Below are 15,532 nucleotides of genomic sequence, written 5' to 3'. Positions count from 1 at the left end.
ATCAAGAAGAACAGAATCTATATCCAATATAATGTAAGTCCCCTGCAAGGAAGAACAGTTGAATCAGCAGCCACATGGGAAAATACATTTTATATATGTTCCTCACCATCCCAGTGATATTTCCATATTCTAGACCTCAAAACCCATATTTTCTTCAATAAATGGCTGAATTCCACAGCTATAACAATCTTCTCTATTAGGAGTCCCCAGCATGATGCCTGTGGGTGTCCTGGTCTTCACCAACACTTCTTCTTCTCCCCCCCCCCCCCGGGTTGTTTAAGACAATGGTTAGAGTCAGGTGGAGCTTCTTCCAAGCAGGATTTCTGATTGGCCATTGGAAATTTGATGGGAGTGCAGATTTTTTTGAAACCTCGCTTTAGCAGATGCAGCCACCAGAGCACAAAGATCCTCACTATGCATTTGAAGGTAAGTTGTGTCTATGCACGCAAATAGTTTCAAAGACATCCTGTTAAACAGAGCTTCTTTTTGAAATGTCGAAAAGTTACTGTTAGAATTGTGTATAACCTCACTCCTTGACATGTGCCTCCAGAGATCACATCACGCCCGTGTTGCACCGTTTGCACTGGCTCCCAGTTGAATTCCGAATCGTCTTCAAGGTACTGGTGTTAACCTTTAAGGCCTTACGCGGTCTGGGACCTTCGTACCTCAGGGACCGTCTGGCCCCATATGTCCCACGTCGGTCTCTGCGCTCGGCAGAGGCCAATTTACTGGAGGTCCCCGCCCCCTCTATGATGCGGCTGGCCTCCACTAGGGCCAGGGCTTTTACGGCCCTGGCCCCTGCCTGGTGGAATGCTCTTCCGCCAGCTGTCCAGGCCCTGCGGGACCTAAATGAATTCCGCAGGGCCTGTAAGACCGAGTTATTCCGCCGGGCTTTTGGGGAGGCTGGCTGCTGATAGGTGCCCATTAACAACTGAGATCCGCTGTTCCCCCTCTCAGAGTTAGAGGAGTTAAAGGTTGAACACCATCTGTTTTAAATATTTATGAACGTGGAGCGCTGCATTTTAACTGGTATAAATTTTAGCATTTTATTCTGTTTATCCACTGGTATGTATTTATGTTGTAAACCGCCCTGAGCCCTCTGGGGGAGGGCGGTATAAAAGTGGAATAAATAATAATAATAATAATAATAATAATAATAATAATAATAATAATAATAATAATAATAATAATAATAATAATAATAATAATAATAATAATAATAATAATAATGATAATGATAATGATAATGATAATGATAATGATAATGATAATGATGATGATGATGATGATGATGATGATGATGATGATGATGATGATGATGATGATGATGATGATAATGATAATAATAATAATAATAATAATAATAATAATAATAATAATAATAATAATAATAATAATTTTGGTTGGTTTCACCTCTCGTGATAGCCATTTTTAGGATGCACCTGGTGTCAGGATTCCAAAGATGCCGACAAGCACAGGCAGGTTGGGAACATCTGTCCTTACCTTTGGAATGAAAAAGCCAAGCAGGTTCACATCCATTATACATTGTCTGGGGAGGCCAACGAAAAAGATAGAGTGCGCCCGCAGGATCTCATGGATCACAGCCATGGTATAAGGCAGATTCTTGTGATCTTGATACTCGAATGATGGAGAGGAACCCAAAACATCATCTATCTCCTTGTGGACTTTAGCTAAGGAAAATGGGAAACAAGGAAGCTTTATCATGGGCATTGTCGTTCTCTGAAGAGGGCCCATCTTGGAAAGATAATTTACTCAATCAAATATGCCACATTTTTGTAACACTAATAGAGAACAGGACTGCAGTCTACGCCACAGTGTAGGCTATTCCAACATGATCGTGCACTGTTTTCATTGTGTGTGTGTGTGCAATTCCATTTTTTTGCATTGCTTGACATAGCACGCCTGATGCACTTTTGCACTTTTTGAATGTTGGTAACCCTAGTCCTGCTGCATTGCATTAGAGATTGGTCATGTTATTTGATTACATAGCTTTATACCAGGGGTCTGCAACCTGTGGCTCTCCAGATGTTCATGGACTACAAATCCAATTGGCCATGCTGGCAGGGGATGTGTTCAGGCAATCTGTGTTCAGGCAATCTGTTGATATTCTGGGAGATCTCCAGGCCCCACCTGGAGGCTGGCAACCCTACCTTCCAGGCAGTCTGCCTGTTTATGCTGCTCCTTATGTATACTTACCTATGCTCCTTAGCTGTACTTAGCTATTTAGCTGTATACTAACCCAAAGGTGGGATTCCCCCCCCCCCCCCACACCCCCCCTCCCCCCCCCCCCCCCCCCCACCCCCCCCTCCTCCCAACCCCCCCCGACCCCCCACCCCCCCCCCCCCCACCCCCCCCCCTCTCCCACCGCCCCCCCCCCCCCCCACCCCCCCACCCCCCCCCCACCCCCCCCCCCCCACCCCCCCCCCCCCCTACCACACCCCCCCCCCCCCCCACCCCCCCCCCCCCCCCCCCCCCCCCCCCCCCACCCCCCCCCCCCCCCACCCCCCCCCCCCCCCACCCCCCCCCCCCCCCACCCCCCCCCCCCCCCACCCCCCCCCCCCCCCACCCCCCCCCCCCCCCACCCCCCCCCCCCCCCACCCCCCCCCCCCCCCACCCCCCCCCCCCCCCACCCCCCCCCCCCCCCACCCCCCCCCCCCCCCACCCCCCCCCCCCCCCACCCCCCCCCCCCCCCACCCCCCCCCCCCCCCACCCCCCCCCCCCCCCACCCCCCCCCCCCCCCACCCCCCCCCCCCCCCACCCCCCCCCCCCCCCACCCCCCCCCCCCCCCACCCCCCCCCCCCCCCACCCCCCCCCCCCCCCACCCCCCCCCCCCCCCACCCCCCCCCCCCCCCACCCCCCCCCCCCCCCACCCCCCCCCCCCCCCACCCCCCCCCCCCCCCACCCCCCCCCCCCCCCACCCCCCCCCCCCCCCACCCCCCCCCCCCCCCACCCCCCCCCCCCCCCACCCCCCCCCCCCCCCACCCCCCCCCCCCCCCACCCCCCCCCCCCCCCACCCCCCCCCCCCCCCACCCCCCCCCCCCCCCACCCCCCCCCCCCCCCACCCCCCCCCCCCCCCACCCCCCCCCCCCCCCACCCCCCCCCCCCCCCACCCCCCCCCCCCCCCACCCCCCCCCCCCCCCACCCCCCCCCCCCCCCACCCCCCCCCCCCCCCACCCCCCCCCCCCCCCACCCCCCCCCCCCCCCACCCCCCCCCCCCCCCACCCCCCCCCCCCCCCACCCCCCCCCCCCCCCACCCCCCCCCCCCCCCACCCCCCCCCCCCCCCACCCCCCCCCCCCCCCACCCCCCCCCCCCCCCACCCCCCCCCCCCCCCACCCCCCCCCCCCCCCACCCCCCCCCCCCCCCACCCCCCCCCCCCCCCACCCCCCCCCCCCCCCACCCCCCCCCCCCCCCACCCCCCCCCCCCCCCACCCCCCCCCCCCCCCACCCCCCCCCCCCCCCACCCCCCCCCCCCCCCACCCCCCCCCCCCCCCACCCCCCCCCCCCCCCACCCCCCCCCCCCCCCACCCCCCCCCCCCCCCACCCCCCCCCCCCCCCACCCCCCCCCCCCCCCACCCCCCCCCCCCCCCACCCCCCCCCCCCCCCACCCCCCCCCCCCCCCACCCCCCCCCCCCCCCACCCCCCCCCCCCCCCACCCCCCCCCCCCCCCACCCCCCCCCCCCCCCACCCCCCCCCCCCCCCACCCCCCCCCCCCCCCACCCCCCCCCCCCCCCACCCCCCCCCCCCCCCACCCCCCCCCCCCCCCACCCCCCCCCCCCCCCACCCCCCCCCCCCCCCACCCCCCCCCCCCCCCACCCCCCCCCCCCCCCACCCCCCCCCCCCCCCACCCCCCCCCCCCCCCACCCCCCCCCCCCCCCACCCCCCCCCCCCCCCACCCCCCCCCCCCCCCACCCCCCCCCCCCCCCACCCCCCCCCCCCCCCACCCCCCCCCCCCCCCACCCCCCCCCCCCCCCACCCCCCCCCCCCCCCACCCCCCCCCCCCCCCACCCCCCCCCCCCCCCACCCCCCCCCCCCCCCACCCCCCCCCCCCCCCACCCCCCCCCCCCCCCACCCCCCCCCCCCCCCACCCCCCCCCCCCCCCACCCCCCCCCCCCCCCACCCCCCCCCCCCCCCACCCCCCCCCCCCCCCACCCCCCCCCCCCCCCACCCCCCCCCCCCCCCACCCCCCCCCCCCCCCACCCCCCCCCCCCCCCACCCCCCCCCCCCCCCACCCCCCCCCCCCCCCACCCCCCCCCCCCCCCACCCCCCCCCCCCCCCACCCCCCCCCCCCCCCACCCCCCCCCCCCCCCACCCCCCCCCCCCCCCACCCCCCCCCCCCCCCACCCCCCCCCCCCCCCACCCCCCCCCCCCCCCACCCCCCCCCCCCCCCACCCCCCCCCCCCCCCACCCCCCCCCCCCCCCACCCCCCCCCCCCCCCACCCCCCCCCCCCCCCACCCCCCCCCCCCCCCACCCCCCCCCCCCCCCACCCCCCCCCCCCCCCACCCCCCCCCCCCCCCACCCCCCCCCCCCCCCACCCCCCCCCCCCCCCACCCCCCCCCCCCCCCACCCCCCCCCCCCCCCACCCCCCCCCCCCCCCACCCCCCCCCCCCCCCACCCCCCCCCCCCCCCACCCCCCCCCCCCCCCACCCCCCCCCCCCCCCACCCCCCCCCCCCCCCACCCCCCCCCCCCCCCACCCCCCCCCCCCCCCACCCCCCCCCCCCCCCACCCCCCCCCCCCCCCACCCCCCCCCCCCCCCACCCCCCCCCCCCCCCACCCCCCCCCCCCCCCACCCCCCCCCCCCCCCACCCCCCCCCCCCCCCACCCCCCCCCCCCCCCACCCCCCCCCCCCCCCACCCCCCCCCCCCCCCACCCCCCCCCCCCCCCACCCCCCCCCCCCCCCACCCCCCCCCCCCCCCACCCCCCCCCCCCCCCACCCCCCCCCCCCCCCACCCCCCCCCCCCCCCACCCCCCCCCCCCCCCACCCCCCCCCCCCCCCACCCCCCCCCCCCCCCACCCCCCCCCCCCCCCACCCCCCCCCCCCCCCACCCCCCCCCCCCCCCACCCCCCCCCCCCCCCACCCCCCCCCCCCCCCACCCCCCCCCCCCCCCACCCCCCCCCCCCCCCACCCCCCCCCCCCCCCACCCCCCCCCCCCCCCACCCCCCCCCCCCCCCACCCCCCCCCCCCCCCACCCCCCCCCCCCCCCACCCCCCCCCCCCCCCACCCCCCCCCCCCCCCACCCCCCCCCCCCCCCACCCCCCCCCCATCAGAGAAAGCTTTCAATACTGTCTCATGGAAATTTATGTTAAAAACACTGGAATACATGACGTAGGGTTGGTCAATACCCAAAAAATTCGGTAAAATTCAGATTCGGATGTTTTGGAGTATAAAATGATCTGTATGCCCAAATCCAAATCATAGCCGATTCGGATATGCCCGAAAATTCGGGTAAATCCGAAAAATTCGGGTCCGTTTTAAGTTTTTTGTGTTTTTTGGTGTTTTTATACGTTCTGGCCTGCAGGGAGCGCAATTTTAAAGCTAGAGTTACAAAAATTTCAGGATATCATTCATAGACTATCCTGATGATACTCCCCAAGTTTGGTGAAGTTTGGTTTGGGGGGCAAAATTATTGACCCCCAAAAGGGGTGCCCCATCCCCTATTGTTTCCAATGGGAACTAACAGGAGATGGGGGCTATCCATTTGGCCCCCCAAACCAAACTTCACCAAACTTTGGTAGAATCATTAGAACAGTATCAAGATGATACCCCAAAATTCTGGTGCCACTATCTCAAAAAATGTGCCCCTGACAGGCAGCCCAAGAAATTTCCCCAGATTCTGTGCTCTGCAGTGACTTCACTCCATTGCAGCCAATGGGACATTTCTGGATGCACATTTCTCAAGGTAAAGCCACAAAACTTTCAGAGAATCTTCAGGAGAGTCTCTTGATGACACCATCCAGGTTTGGTAAACTTTGCTTCAGGGGATTAAGTGTAATGGGCCCCCAAAAGGGTAGGGCCCCTGAAGCAAAGTTTACCAAAAAATGGCTGGTGTCAACAAGAGACTCTCCTGAAGATTCTCTGAAAGTTTTGTGGCTTTACCTTGAGAAATGTGCACCCCACAGCCCTCCCCCAGAATTTCCCCATTGGCTGCAATACAGCACAGAATCTCACAGCTCTTTAGTCTTCAGCAAGTTCTATGGTGGGAAAACTTAACTTTTCCCCCCACCATAGACTTCAGTGGGGCTTGATGTGTCTCCTGAAAAGAACCAGCCAACTTTGATGAACTTTGTGTGGTTGGGCATTAGTTCTGTGTGCATCAGGTTCACATTCCAATGGATGCCCACAGCATTTGCCCTCCCACGTAAACTTTACCCAAGCTGGCTGGTTTCTTTCAGGAGACTCACACTTGAAGAGGCTCCTTTTGTTTCCCTGATCCTAGACATGAAGCCTGCTCACTGGACACAGTGTGTAACAGACTTTGGTCTGAAGATGCCAGTCACAGATGCAGGCAAAATTTTAGGAACAAGATCCACCAGACCACGGCCACACAGCCCAGAAAGCTCACAGCAACCACCTGCTCGCCGACTTTTCTCATAACTCTCTCACCCCCCACCATCCCCAAAAACAAAGTCCTAAAGCCACTGAATCTCCTACCAAACAATACACACAGCTGCAGTATGCCACAGCAATACAAAGACAGCCCCCTCCAAACCAACTAGGAAAAGAAAGACCCCCCTAAAAAAACAAACCAACTGGGAAAACAGGGAGCATCCAAGCAAGACCCCCCCCCAAAAAAAAACAATAGCAAAACAGAAAGAATCCAAGCAAGTCCCATGGAAAACCACTTCTAGGGAAAATACTACACTACAAGAGTCTCCAACATTCCTGCTGGGCAATCTTGGGCTAGTCACAGTTGTCTCAGAACTCTCTCCATCCACCCAACTCACAAGGTGTCTCTTGTGGGGAGAGGAAGGGGAAGGAGTTTATAAATTGCTTTGAGATTCAATGAATCTGCTTCATTAATGTAAAGAAAAAAGCAGGGTGCATACAATACATCCATTCCAAACCCCTCTCTTGAATGAGGAGCAATTTCTAACAAGTCACAGAATAACAGACTATAAACACCAGGCAAACAATCACACTTTCTACAAGCCTCTTTCTGCTTCTTGCTTTCTGCTACTAACTAATAATAATACACAAAGAGAAAGTACATGCACTCCCGCCCCCAAGAATCCCATACAGCTGAAGAGAAACACTTTTAAATTCTGTGCACAATACTATGCATTTTACTATATTAAACCATATTCAAAACATCACACCAAACTCTTTACCCTTTTCGTGAGTGCCACAGTAACCAGTAAATAAACAAAACCACTGATGCGTGTTTCATGTGGTAGAATCTGTGGTAATAGACTTAACAGTGAGTTCAAGGCAAATTTGCTAAAAAAGCCAGAGGATTCATGAGCGTAACTGTGCTTCAGATGCAACATTTGGAACCATGGCAGTCTGCAAAACAGTGGATGATTGTTCTTGGTGGAAATCTGTGTACACAGATTCAACAGGTTGCCGCAGGTGGGGGATCGCTGAGGATCCCTGTTTTTCAAGCAGGTTGTTGTGCCACTGATGCACCATGGAGCCTGTGATGTGTGATTGTTGTGGTCAGACATAAGGCTAAGGGCTTGAGCTGTGATGTGATGGTGGTTTGGGGTGAGTTAGTGCAAAAATCATGAGAATCCCTGGTTTTAAGCAGGTTTTTGCGCCACTGGTGCGCCAGGGAGCATGTGCTGTGTGATTGTTTTGGTCAGACATATGGCTAAGGGCTTGAGCTGTGATGTGATGGTGGTTGGGGGGGGGGTGACTCAGTGCCGAAATCATGAGGATCCTTGAACATCTATGTTTTTCAGGCAGGTTTTTGCGCCACTGGTGCGCCAGGGAGCATGTGATGCGTATTTGTTTTGGTGCTGCCTGTAGAGTAGAACATGCTTTATAGTTTCATGGTTGTTTTTTTCATTACAATTCAAAAATCATATGAATTCTGGAGGAACTGTTTAGATTCTCATTTTACCCAGACCCATTCTTTTGTAATCCTGGGGAATGGGAAATCTCTGGGTTTTCTGTTTGACCTTTTGCAAACCAGGGGAGAAGGATATCTCCGTTTCTCCTCTTGCAAGCTGAGTGCAGCAGAGGCATGGAAGCTAAATCTGAGATTTGTTTTTCTTTTGCAAACTGCGTGTGGTGGCTGGGGAGGGGAAAATCTCTGCCTGTCTGTCATTTTGAAAGCCAGGGGAGAGGGAAATTTCCTTTGGCCTTTTGAAGGCCAAGTGCAGCAGAGCCAGGGAAGGGAAATCTCCAGGTTTTGCAAGTTGCCTGCAGTTGCTGGGAAGGGAAATCTCTGAGGTTTTTTTTCCTTTTCTTTTTGAAGTCCCGCATGTGTACAGAAGCCCGAATATGGACGAGTCGATCCGAATACCTTCTATTCGGATTGGCTCTGACTCAGAGAAGATGCATTCGGGCTGGATATGACCCGAATGCGGCCAAATGGGCCTGGATTCAGCCCGAATAGATGATTCGTTGAATCCGAATCACCAAGCCTAATGAACAGTGGTTTTCAGATTTCTAGAATGGATGCAAAGAATATATACCCGATAGAATGTGAGAATTTTAATCAATGGCATTCTGACAGAAGAAATTCACATTGAAAAGGGAATGAGGCAAGGATGCCCACTCTTACCATTATTATTTATCCTGCTTTTGGAACTTTAAGCAACACAGGCCAGACCAGATCCAAAAATTGTGGGTCGAAAAGTAGATGGAGAAGAATACAAGATAAAAAGTTTTGCAGATGATATGGGATTGGCAATAAGTAATCCCAATTCTTCAATAAAACATTTGATGGAACAAATTGAACTTTGCAGGATTTAAAATTAATGGTCAAAAAACAAAAATTATTACAAAACAAAAAATAATAGATATCGGGGAAATGGGTTGGGATGTTTTTACTAATAAAGTTAAGTACCTGGGGATTAATATGAATGGTCAAACTAATAATCTATGTCAAGATAATTATGGGACAACTTGGAACAAGAAGATTCACAAAGATGGTCCAAACTCCCTCTGCTTCTGTGGTCACCATAAATTGGTTGCGAGTTGATGACCCACATTTCCATATACAAATGCCTCCTCAAAATCCATGCCTCCTTTTACAGATGACACTTCTTTCAGCTTTACATAGAAGCTAAAGTGCAGGGATTTCTGCTCTTGGATTTCTTTGGAAAGAAAACTAGGAAAATGTTTGTCGTTTCACAAGAACTCACCCATTTCATTTGCTAAAGTTTTGAAGAAAGGAGTCACCGGTCGCTCATCAAAACATTCTGAATGGTTGATCAGACCTTCTTTCACCGCTTTGAATCCAGACAAAACCACCACAGGCAAATTCCCTGCCCATATGGTGTAAACGTTTCCATATTGCTTGGCCAGCTGCCATTGGGAACCAAAAGAGAGAAGGGTTACCCTGAAGCAAACGAGATGATTCCAAATGGATATATTAACCTCTTCCTTCCTCAGCTCTTTGGCTGCTGTGGGAAGTTTTCCTTTCTGCCCATTCTCCCTCCCAGGTGTCTTCCGTTCCTTGCAGCCAACATAATCGAAAGACTCTTTTTAAAAAACTGAATGTAAAATTGTTGCTTTAACAATAACATGTAGTGTCATAGAAAGTGACCAATGTAATTTTTGTGATGAAGTCCCACCTCAATTAAAAAAAATCAATATTCTGCTAGCACATATATTTGCTTTATTTCTTATCAGCAATTGACATGGTCCAAATTTCAAATCAGATGACAAAACTCCCAAATATGAAAATTTGATTACTTCTTGGATTTCTTCACCTTTCGAGGTCCCCCAGTAGACTGTAGGACTTTTTTTTAGACAAGTCAACTACTTCAGATTTCTGACAGTTTGTTCTCAAACCTTTTCTAATACAATATTCCAAATTTTTTTTGAATAATCTCTGCAACTGAACTTTTCTGAGAACTTGGGCAGATCACTGATGGAGGGCAGGAAGGAATGAGTCTGTGCTTGGCTCTCGTGACCCCTTTTTACAAGGCGATTGCCACATTTGGGGTCAGGAAGGAATTTTCCTCCAGGTCAGATGGGCCAGGGATCCTAAAGGTTTTTTAGCTGTCTTTCAGGACTGGTGTAGAGGTCACTGGAGATTTGGGGGGCGGGGGAGAGGCAGTTGTGAATTAAACTACATGACCCTGGAGGTTCCTTCCTTCCTTCCTTCCTTCCTTCCTTCCTTCCTTCCTTCCTTCCTTCCTTTTTTCCTTCCTTCCTTCCTTCCTTCCTTTTTTCCTTCCTTCCTTCCTTCCTTCCCCCCTAGTTAGTTAGTTAGTTAGTTAGTTAGTTAGTTAGTTAGTTAGTTAGTTAGTTAGTTAGTTTCTACACCATCCCTCCTTTTTCAGGCTCACAGAACAAAACTGGAATATTGCAATTGACCCAACAAGTTGGGTAACAAGTCTCATTAAAATGAGTCGTAAGATCATTCATATAGATATTCAACAAAGATGGGGTCAAGAGGCATCCCATCAGATCTCATTATCAGTGGTGAATGATTCAGTCAACTTGCCACCTTGATCACAGTGGACACATGCTCTAAAGTCTGATGGGGGTGCAGCAACCTTCTACCCTGTTTCCCCGAAAATAAGACATCCCCTGAAAATAAGACATAGTAGAGGTTTTTCTGAAGTCCTAAATATAAGGCATATGCTGAAAGTAAGACATAGCAAAGTTTTTGTTTGGAAGCATGCCCGCCGAACAGAACAATAAGACATCCCCTGGAAAAATAAGATATCTCCTGAACATAAGACATAGCACATCTTTGGGAGCAAAAATTAATATAAGACACTGTCTTATTTTCAGGAAAACATGGTATCGGTCATAATGCGCAGCTGCTCTCCCCAGAGCCCTTGTCAAGGAATAGTGTTAAAGGCCCATTTCAAATCAATAAGGAACAGCCATAACTTACCGCGGCTGCCATTGCTGATGGGGAAGAGACAGCCTCCATGGTGCTGCCTCCTCCCCCTTACCTTGCGAGCTCTTCTAGGCTCGCGAGGCTTTGGCCTGGGAGGTGGGGCCGGGCGGCCAATTTAAGCCTGAGCCCGGCCTCCCCACTTCCCCATTTGCTGAAGCATGCGTGTTTCCCACCCACCTCTCCCTGTTTTTTGGTCTGTGTTAGTGCATGCGCTTTATTGTTGTTATATGGCGGTTTGCACATGGGGGACTGATCTTTAGCTTGGGGGCAGTGGGCAAAATACCCGCTGTGGTGGAACCTCCTCACGAGGTTTGGGGTGGAGCAAGCCAAGGGGTCACCTGCCCAGACGAGGGCTTAGATGGCTTGCGCTCCTGGCAGCAAGGAGTCTTCAGGATTGCTGATTACTCACGCGAGAATTACTCACGTAGTGATGGGCATAGTTGGGATATTGGGAGTAGGAATTGTGATCTGTTGTTGCATCCAGTGTCTTCCATTGTTCGGTCATTGTGTGCCCACGCATCACCAGGTATCCTCAGAAATGGTCATGGCCGTAAGACTAGAGATACCCTCCGGTGAAGGAAACAGTGAGGGAACATACACTTCCCTAGATACAGAGGAATCAACTATGTATGAGGTATTGACTGGGGATGATTATGAAAATTGAGAAGGGTGAAGCCTCACAAATTAATGTACAAGAAAAAAAGGGGCAGTTGTTAAGGAAAAATTGCATTGTGAAAGCTTCAAAGTGTTTACCAGAACGGATGTTTAACGCTTGGCCAGAAAAGGAGAAGTAACGCTTGGCCAACGCTTGGCCAGAAAAAGGGAAGTGGGTGCTTGCATGCGAGAATTACTCACATATATACAGATATAGAAATGCTGGTGATTGGAAATAACCGTTGCTTAATTGCTTGTTGCTTAAACTGCTGAAACTAACAGAAAAAGAAGTATAGGGGATTTGTGGGGTGGTCTAATGAGATCATTATGCTGCACTGTGATAGGTAGATTGTGAGCCTTGGACTGACCTGAAGGGCCTTGTGGCATCTCGGGATTGGTCCAAGAGACAGAGAGGGATGCCTTAAATTGAGCTGCCCTGCGTGGCAGACCTTCAGAGAACCACACCTTGGTGCGGTTCCCTCCACCTCTGCAGACGTGTACCTGAATAAACTGCTGACTGCTGACTGCTGCGTTTGTGAGTATTAATTGGGAATATCTGGAAATACTCCATAACACTGGGATGGTGCAGATAGGGTAAACAATAGTCTGCTCAGGGATCTGATTAAATCACCTTTTGGGTGAACACCATGGGGATTAGTTAGCTCCATTGCCCAGCCAGACACAACTTAGCACCAGGGGAAACATTCAGTAGCCAACAGTCTTCTTGCCTAGACTTGCACACAAGATGGAGCCCAAATCTCTCCGAGGCGGACATTTTGTGGACAGCAGTGTCTTGCTCTTATGCCAGTCTTTGGCCACCTTGCCTTCGTGACACCCCTTAGCGGAAGAAGGGGTCCGACTGCTTACAGGGAGCCCAAAGTGGCCTACATTGCTCTCCCCTTCTCAGTTTTATCCTCACAACATCTCTGTGATGTAGGTTGGGCTGAGAGTGTATGATGAGCCTGAGTTCATCCAGCAAACTTCCATGGCAAAGCCAGAGCAAGGCTGTTAATTATTAGGTGTTTTTAGAGGTAATTAATCCATACGGTTGCTCTAAGTTGAAAGCAACTTCATGGCACATAACACACGATGAAGAAACTTGAGGAAGGTGCTTGCTGGTCTGTTGGTGTCTGCCCAGACCTCCTCTTGAGAGAGGGCCAAAGTGCCTCAGACTCTCTGAAATCCCATGAACATTTCCAAGGTCAGCTTGATTCAGGTACAGAACTCAAATGTGTGTCTGCACAGATGATGGCTGGAAGAAAGAACTGGCCCCCAACTTACTGGGGTCACCATTGCTGCCGGGGGAAGGAGGAAGCCTCGGCTTCCCCTCCTGCATCAGGCCCCTAGCCAGACCTTGGAGTCCAGAGGGCCCATTGAGTGCAGAGCACTGGCCCAGGGGCAGCCCATTTGGATTTGTCAGGCTTTGAGCAGGAGGCACAGTCCTGACATCAGCCTGGAGGGACACCCATCCCCTTTATAAGCCAGGGGCTGGCCACGTGTGGGCCCTCTTTGCCTGGCACGCTCGTGAACGTCCCGCCCACCCTCCCTTTATTCCCTGGTGGTTTGGGGTTGTTTGTTAATGTTTGTCTTGCGGTTTGCGCATGGGGGACTGATCCTTCGCTAAGGTTAGCTGCTTGCTAACCGTTTTGGGAACCTCCTTACGAGGTTTGGGGTGGAGCAAGCCAGGGAGCTTAATGCCCATGGGTGGGCTGAGTTGACTTGCACCCCACTGTAAATGGGGAAATCTTCAGGCAGCGGCCCACCACCCATCTGAAATTTCCCCTCATTGCTGCGAGGCATTCTTCATGGTTTATTTTCCTCAAACAGGTGAGTTTGAGGAAAGCGGGTCTACAGAGGGGCCGGCCTGTAACTCATTATCCAGCACTTGGGGATCAGACCCCCATTAACAAGCGCTTTCATGCTGCATCTCTATTCTGTCAAGCCAATAAATCCATGGCTGTGGCCAAACTTGATACCATAAATTAAGTGTTAGGTGTTTTATTAGGAAATGCTAGGTGTTGGTTACATACAGCAAACGGTCTCTCCCTCTGGCAGCAATATCAGTTTCAATTTTTCTATCACCAGAGCACTTGGATTCCAAAAAGCTATTTGTCGATTCTGCAACTCAGCAAATTCGTTATTTTAAAAGACATACCTTAATGAAGGAATCCTGAGAGAAGTTTATTAAGATCCGCCATGCACCCCCAATGATAGGAAGCCGGAGAGGCCCTGGAGGATAGTTCCTGTGAGCCCACAGTTGATTCAGGAAGTGCAGTGTGAGAAGACACACTAGGACTGCTATCAAAATCACCAGTGTCCACATTGTCTTTCTCCTCTGCTGTTCTTGAAGCTTTACCTGGCAGCTCTTTGTTGTCTTCAGAGATGTTGCTGCTTCTCTCTGGCAGCACCCTTTTTATATGTTCTCGTCATTAAAAGTGACATCGAACTTTCTTATGCCATAGCTACGTTGTTTTGGAATTTAAATCCTCCAGGTATGCTGGCAGGGATGGCACCTGGCTGATGGAGGTGCATTCCTGAACCAATGCAGCTTGATTGTATCTGATAGAAGAACTGAAACTACCCAGATCTTTAGCAGAGAAAACAGAGCAGAGTTATATAAGAAGGAGCTATCCTTTCATAAAGTTCTCAATGTAACAAGTCAGCCTACAAAAATGTATTTACAAAAAGAAGACGACAAAATAGTCATGTACTAACAAGCACTGACGAGCAAACAAGCTTACACAAATAAGCCAACAAGGAAAAATGCAGCAGCACGGCATATGATAGTGCAGCATAAGGAGAAGAGCAAAGGTAGAGGAGGAGAGGAGGTATGGAGCATGGAAAGCTACACCATAATATGCAGCATTGAAGGTCCCCCTCAATCAACCAGTTAACTGCCCAGCTGCACTGCATTAACATACAGCAGGGGTCTTCAAACTATGGCCCTCCAGATGTTCATAGACTACAATTCCCATGAGCCCTACCACTTGGCCATGCTGGCAGGGGCTGATGGGAATTGTAGTCCTCATTTATCCTGGAGGCATATAATTTGACAGATTGACACTCTAACAACCAAATGGTGCAACTATCTTGCTCCTACAATCGATGCCAAATATTCTACCAGTATCTGGGTGATTGAAATACGTCCCTGTCAATGTAACTGCTACAAAATATGTGTCTTCAGCCTGCTGTATGTTACTATGTTGTAAGGGGACATTCTTTCCTTCATCTTTCCTCTCCTTTTCACATGCTTTGTAGATAACTAGGCTTACCCCTGACACCTTCCTCTCCTACGGGAAAAGGGATGGTTCCATTGACTCATGGGGGTGGAAGTCCAGGTGACTGCATCGCTAAATGTCGCTGACCTTGGGGTGCCGCAGCGCCAAAATAACTCTTTTGAACTGGGCTCTTCTTGATAATTTCTCCTAAAGATTTCTTCCAAGTAAGATAACTGACATCAGAAGATATTAGCACTGAAATCTAATAGAAGCAGAGAGCTGCATTCTCTCGGCCCAATATTTCTTATTTTTTGTACATCCCCATACCATAATAGTATAGGTTTCCTTAGCATCATCAAGTTTTCTTTAACGAGGGAAAGGAAATCATGCCAAGTTCATCAGCATCTGCTCTCTGCTCTCAGTCTTCGCTACACCAAAGTCTTTCCACGACCAGAAATGCACACGTCTCCATAACACAGTCAATAGGAACTGAGTCATTTTATAGTATGCTTAGTAAGATAATACAAGGTGATGTAGCTTTAATTGTAAATAAGTCATTATAATGTGCTCTGCACAATATAAGAACATAATAACCTAATCAGACCATAGATC

At 53.5% G+C, this 15,532-nt stretch overlaps 1 protein-coding gene across 1 annotated transcript in view; it reads right to left on the bottom strand.

The window, feature by feature from the left end:
- LOC125437766 (cytochrome P450 2J2-like) overlaps positions 1-14,132 on the bottom strand; it is an 81,017-nt gene extending 66,885 nt beyond the window's left edge. Inside the window, exons 1-2 of the mRNA XM_048505713.1 lie at positions 13,858-14,132; positions 9,334-9,496 (exon numbers count right to left, since the gene is read on the bottom strand). Coding sequence (XP_048361670.1) covers positions 9,334-9,496; positions 13,858-14,025 — 331 coding nt within the window. The 5' untranslated portion in view covers positions 14,026-14,132. The remainder of the gene's footprint in view (positions 1-9,333; positions 9,497-13,857) is intronic.
- Positions 14,133-15,532: the final 1,400 nt, after the last annotated feature.

Source organism: Sphaerodactylus townsendi, linkage group LG08 (genome assembly GCF_021028975.2).
Source record: "Sphaerodactylus townsendi isolate TG3544 linkage group LG08, MPM_Stown_v2.3, whole genome shotgun sequence".
In the NCBI taxonomy this organism is placed as follows: Eukaryota; Metazoa; Chordata; class Lepidosauria; order Squamata; family Sphaerodactylidae; genus Sphaerodactylus; species Sphaerodactylus townsendi.
The sequence above is the reverse complement of the archived record's forward strand: the minus strand, read 5'-3'. Positions and strand labels throughout refer to the sequence as shown.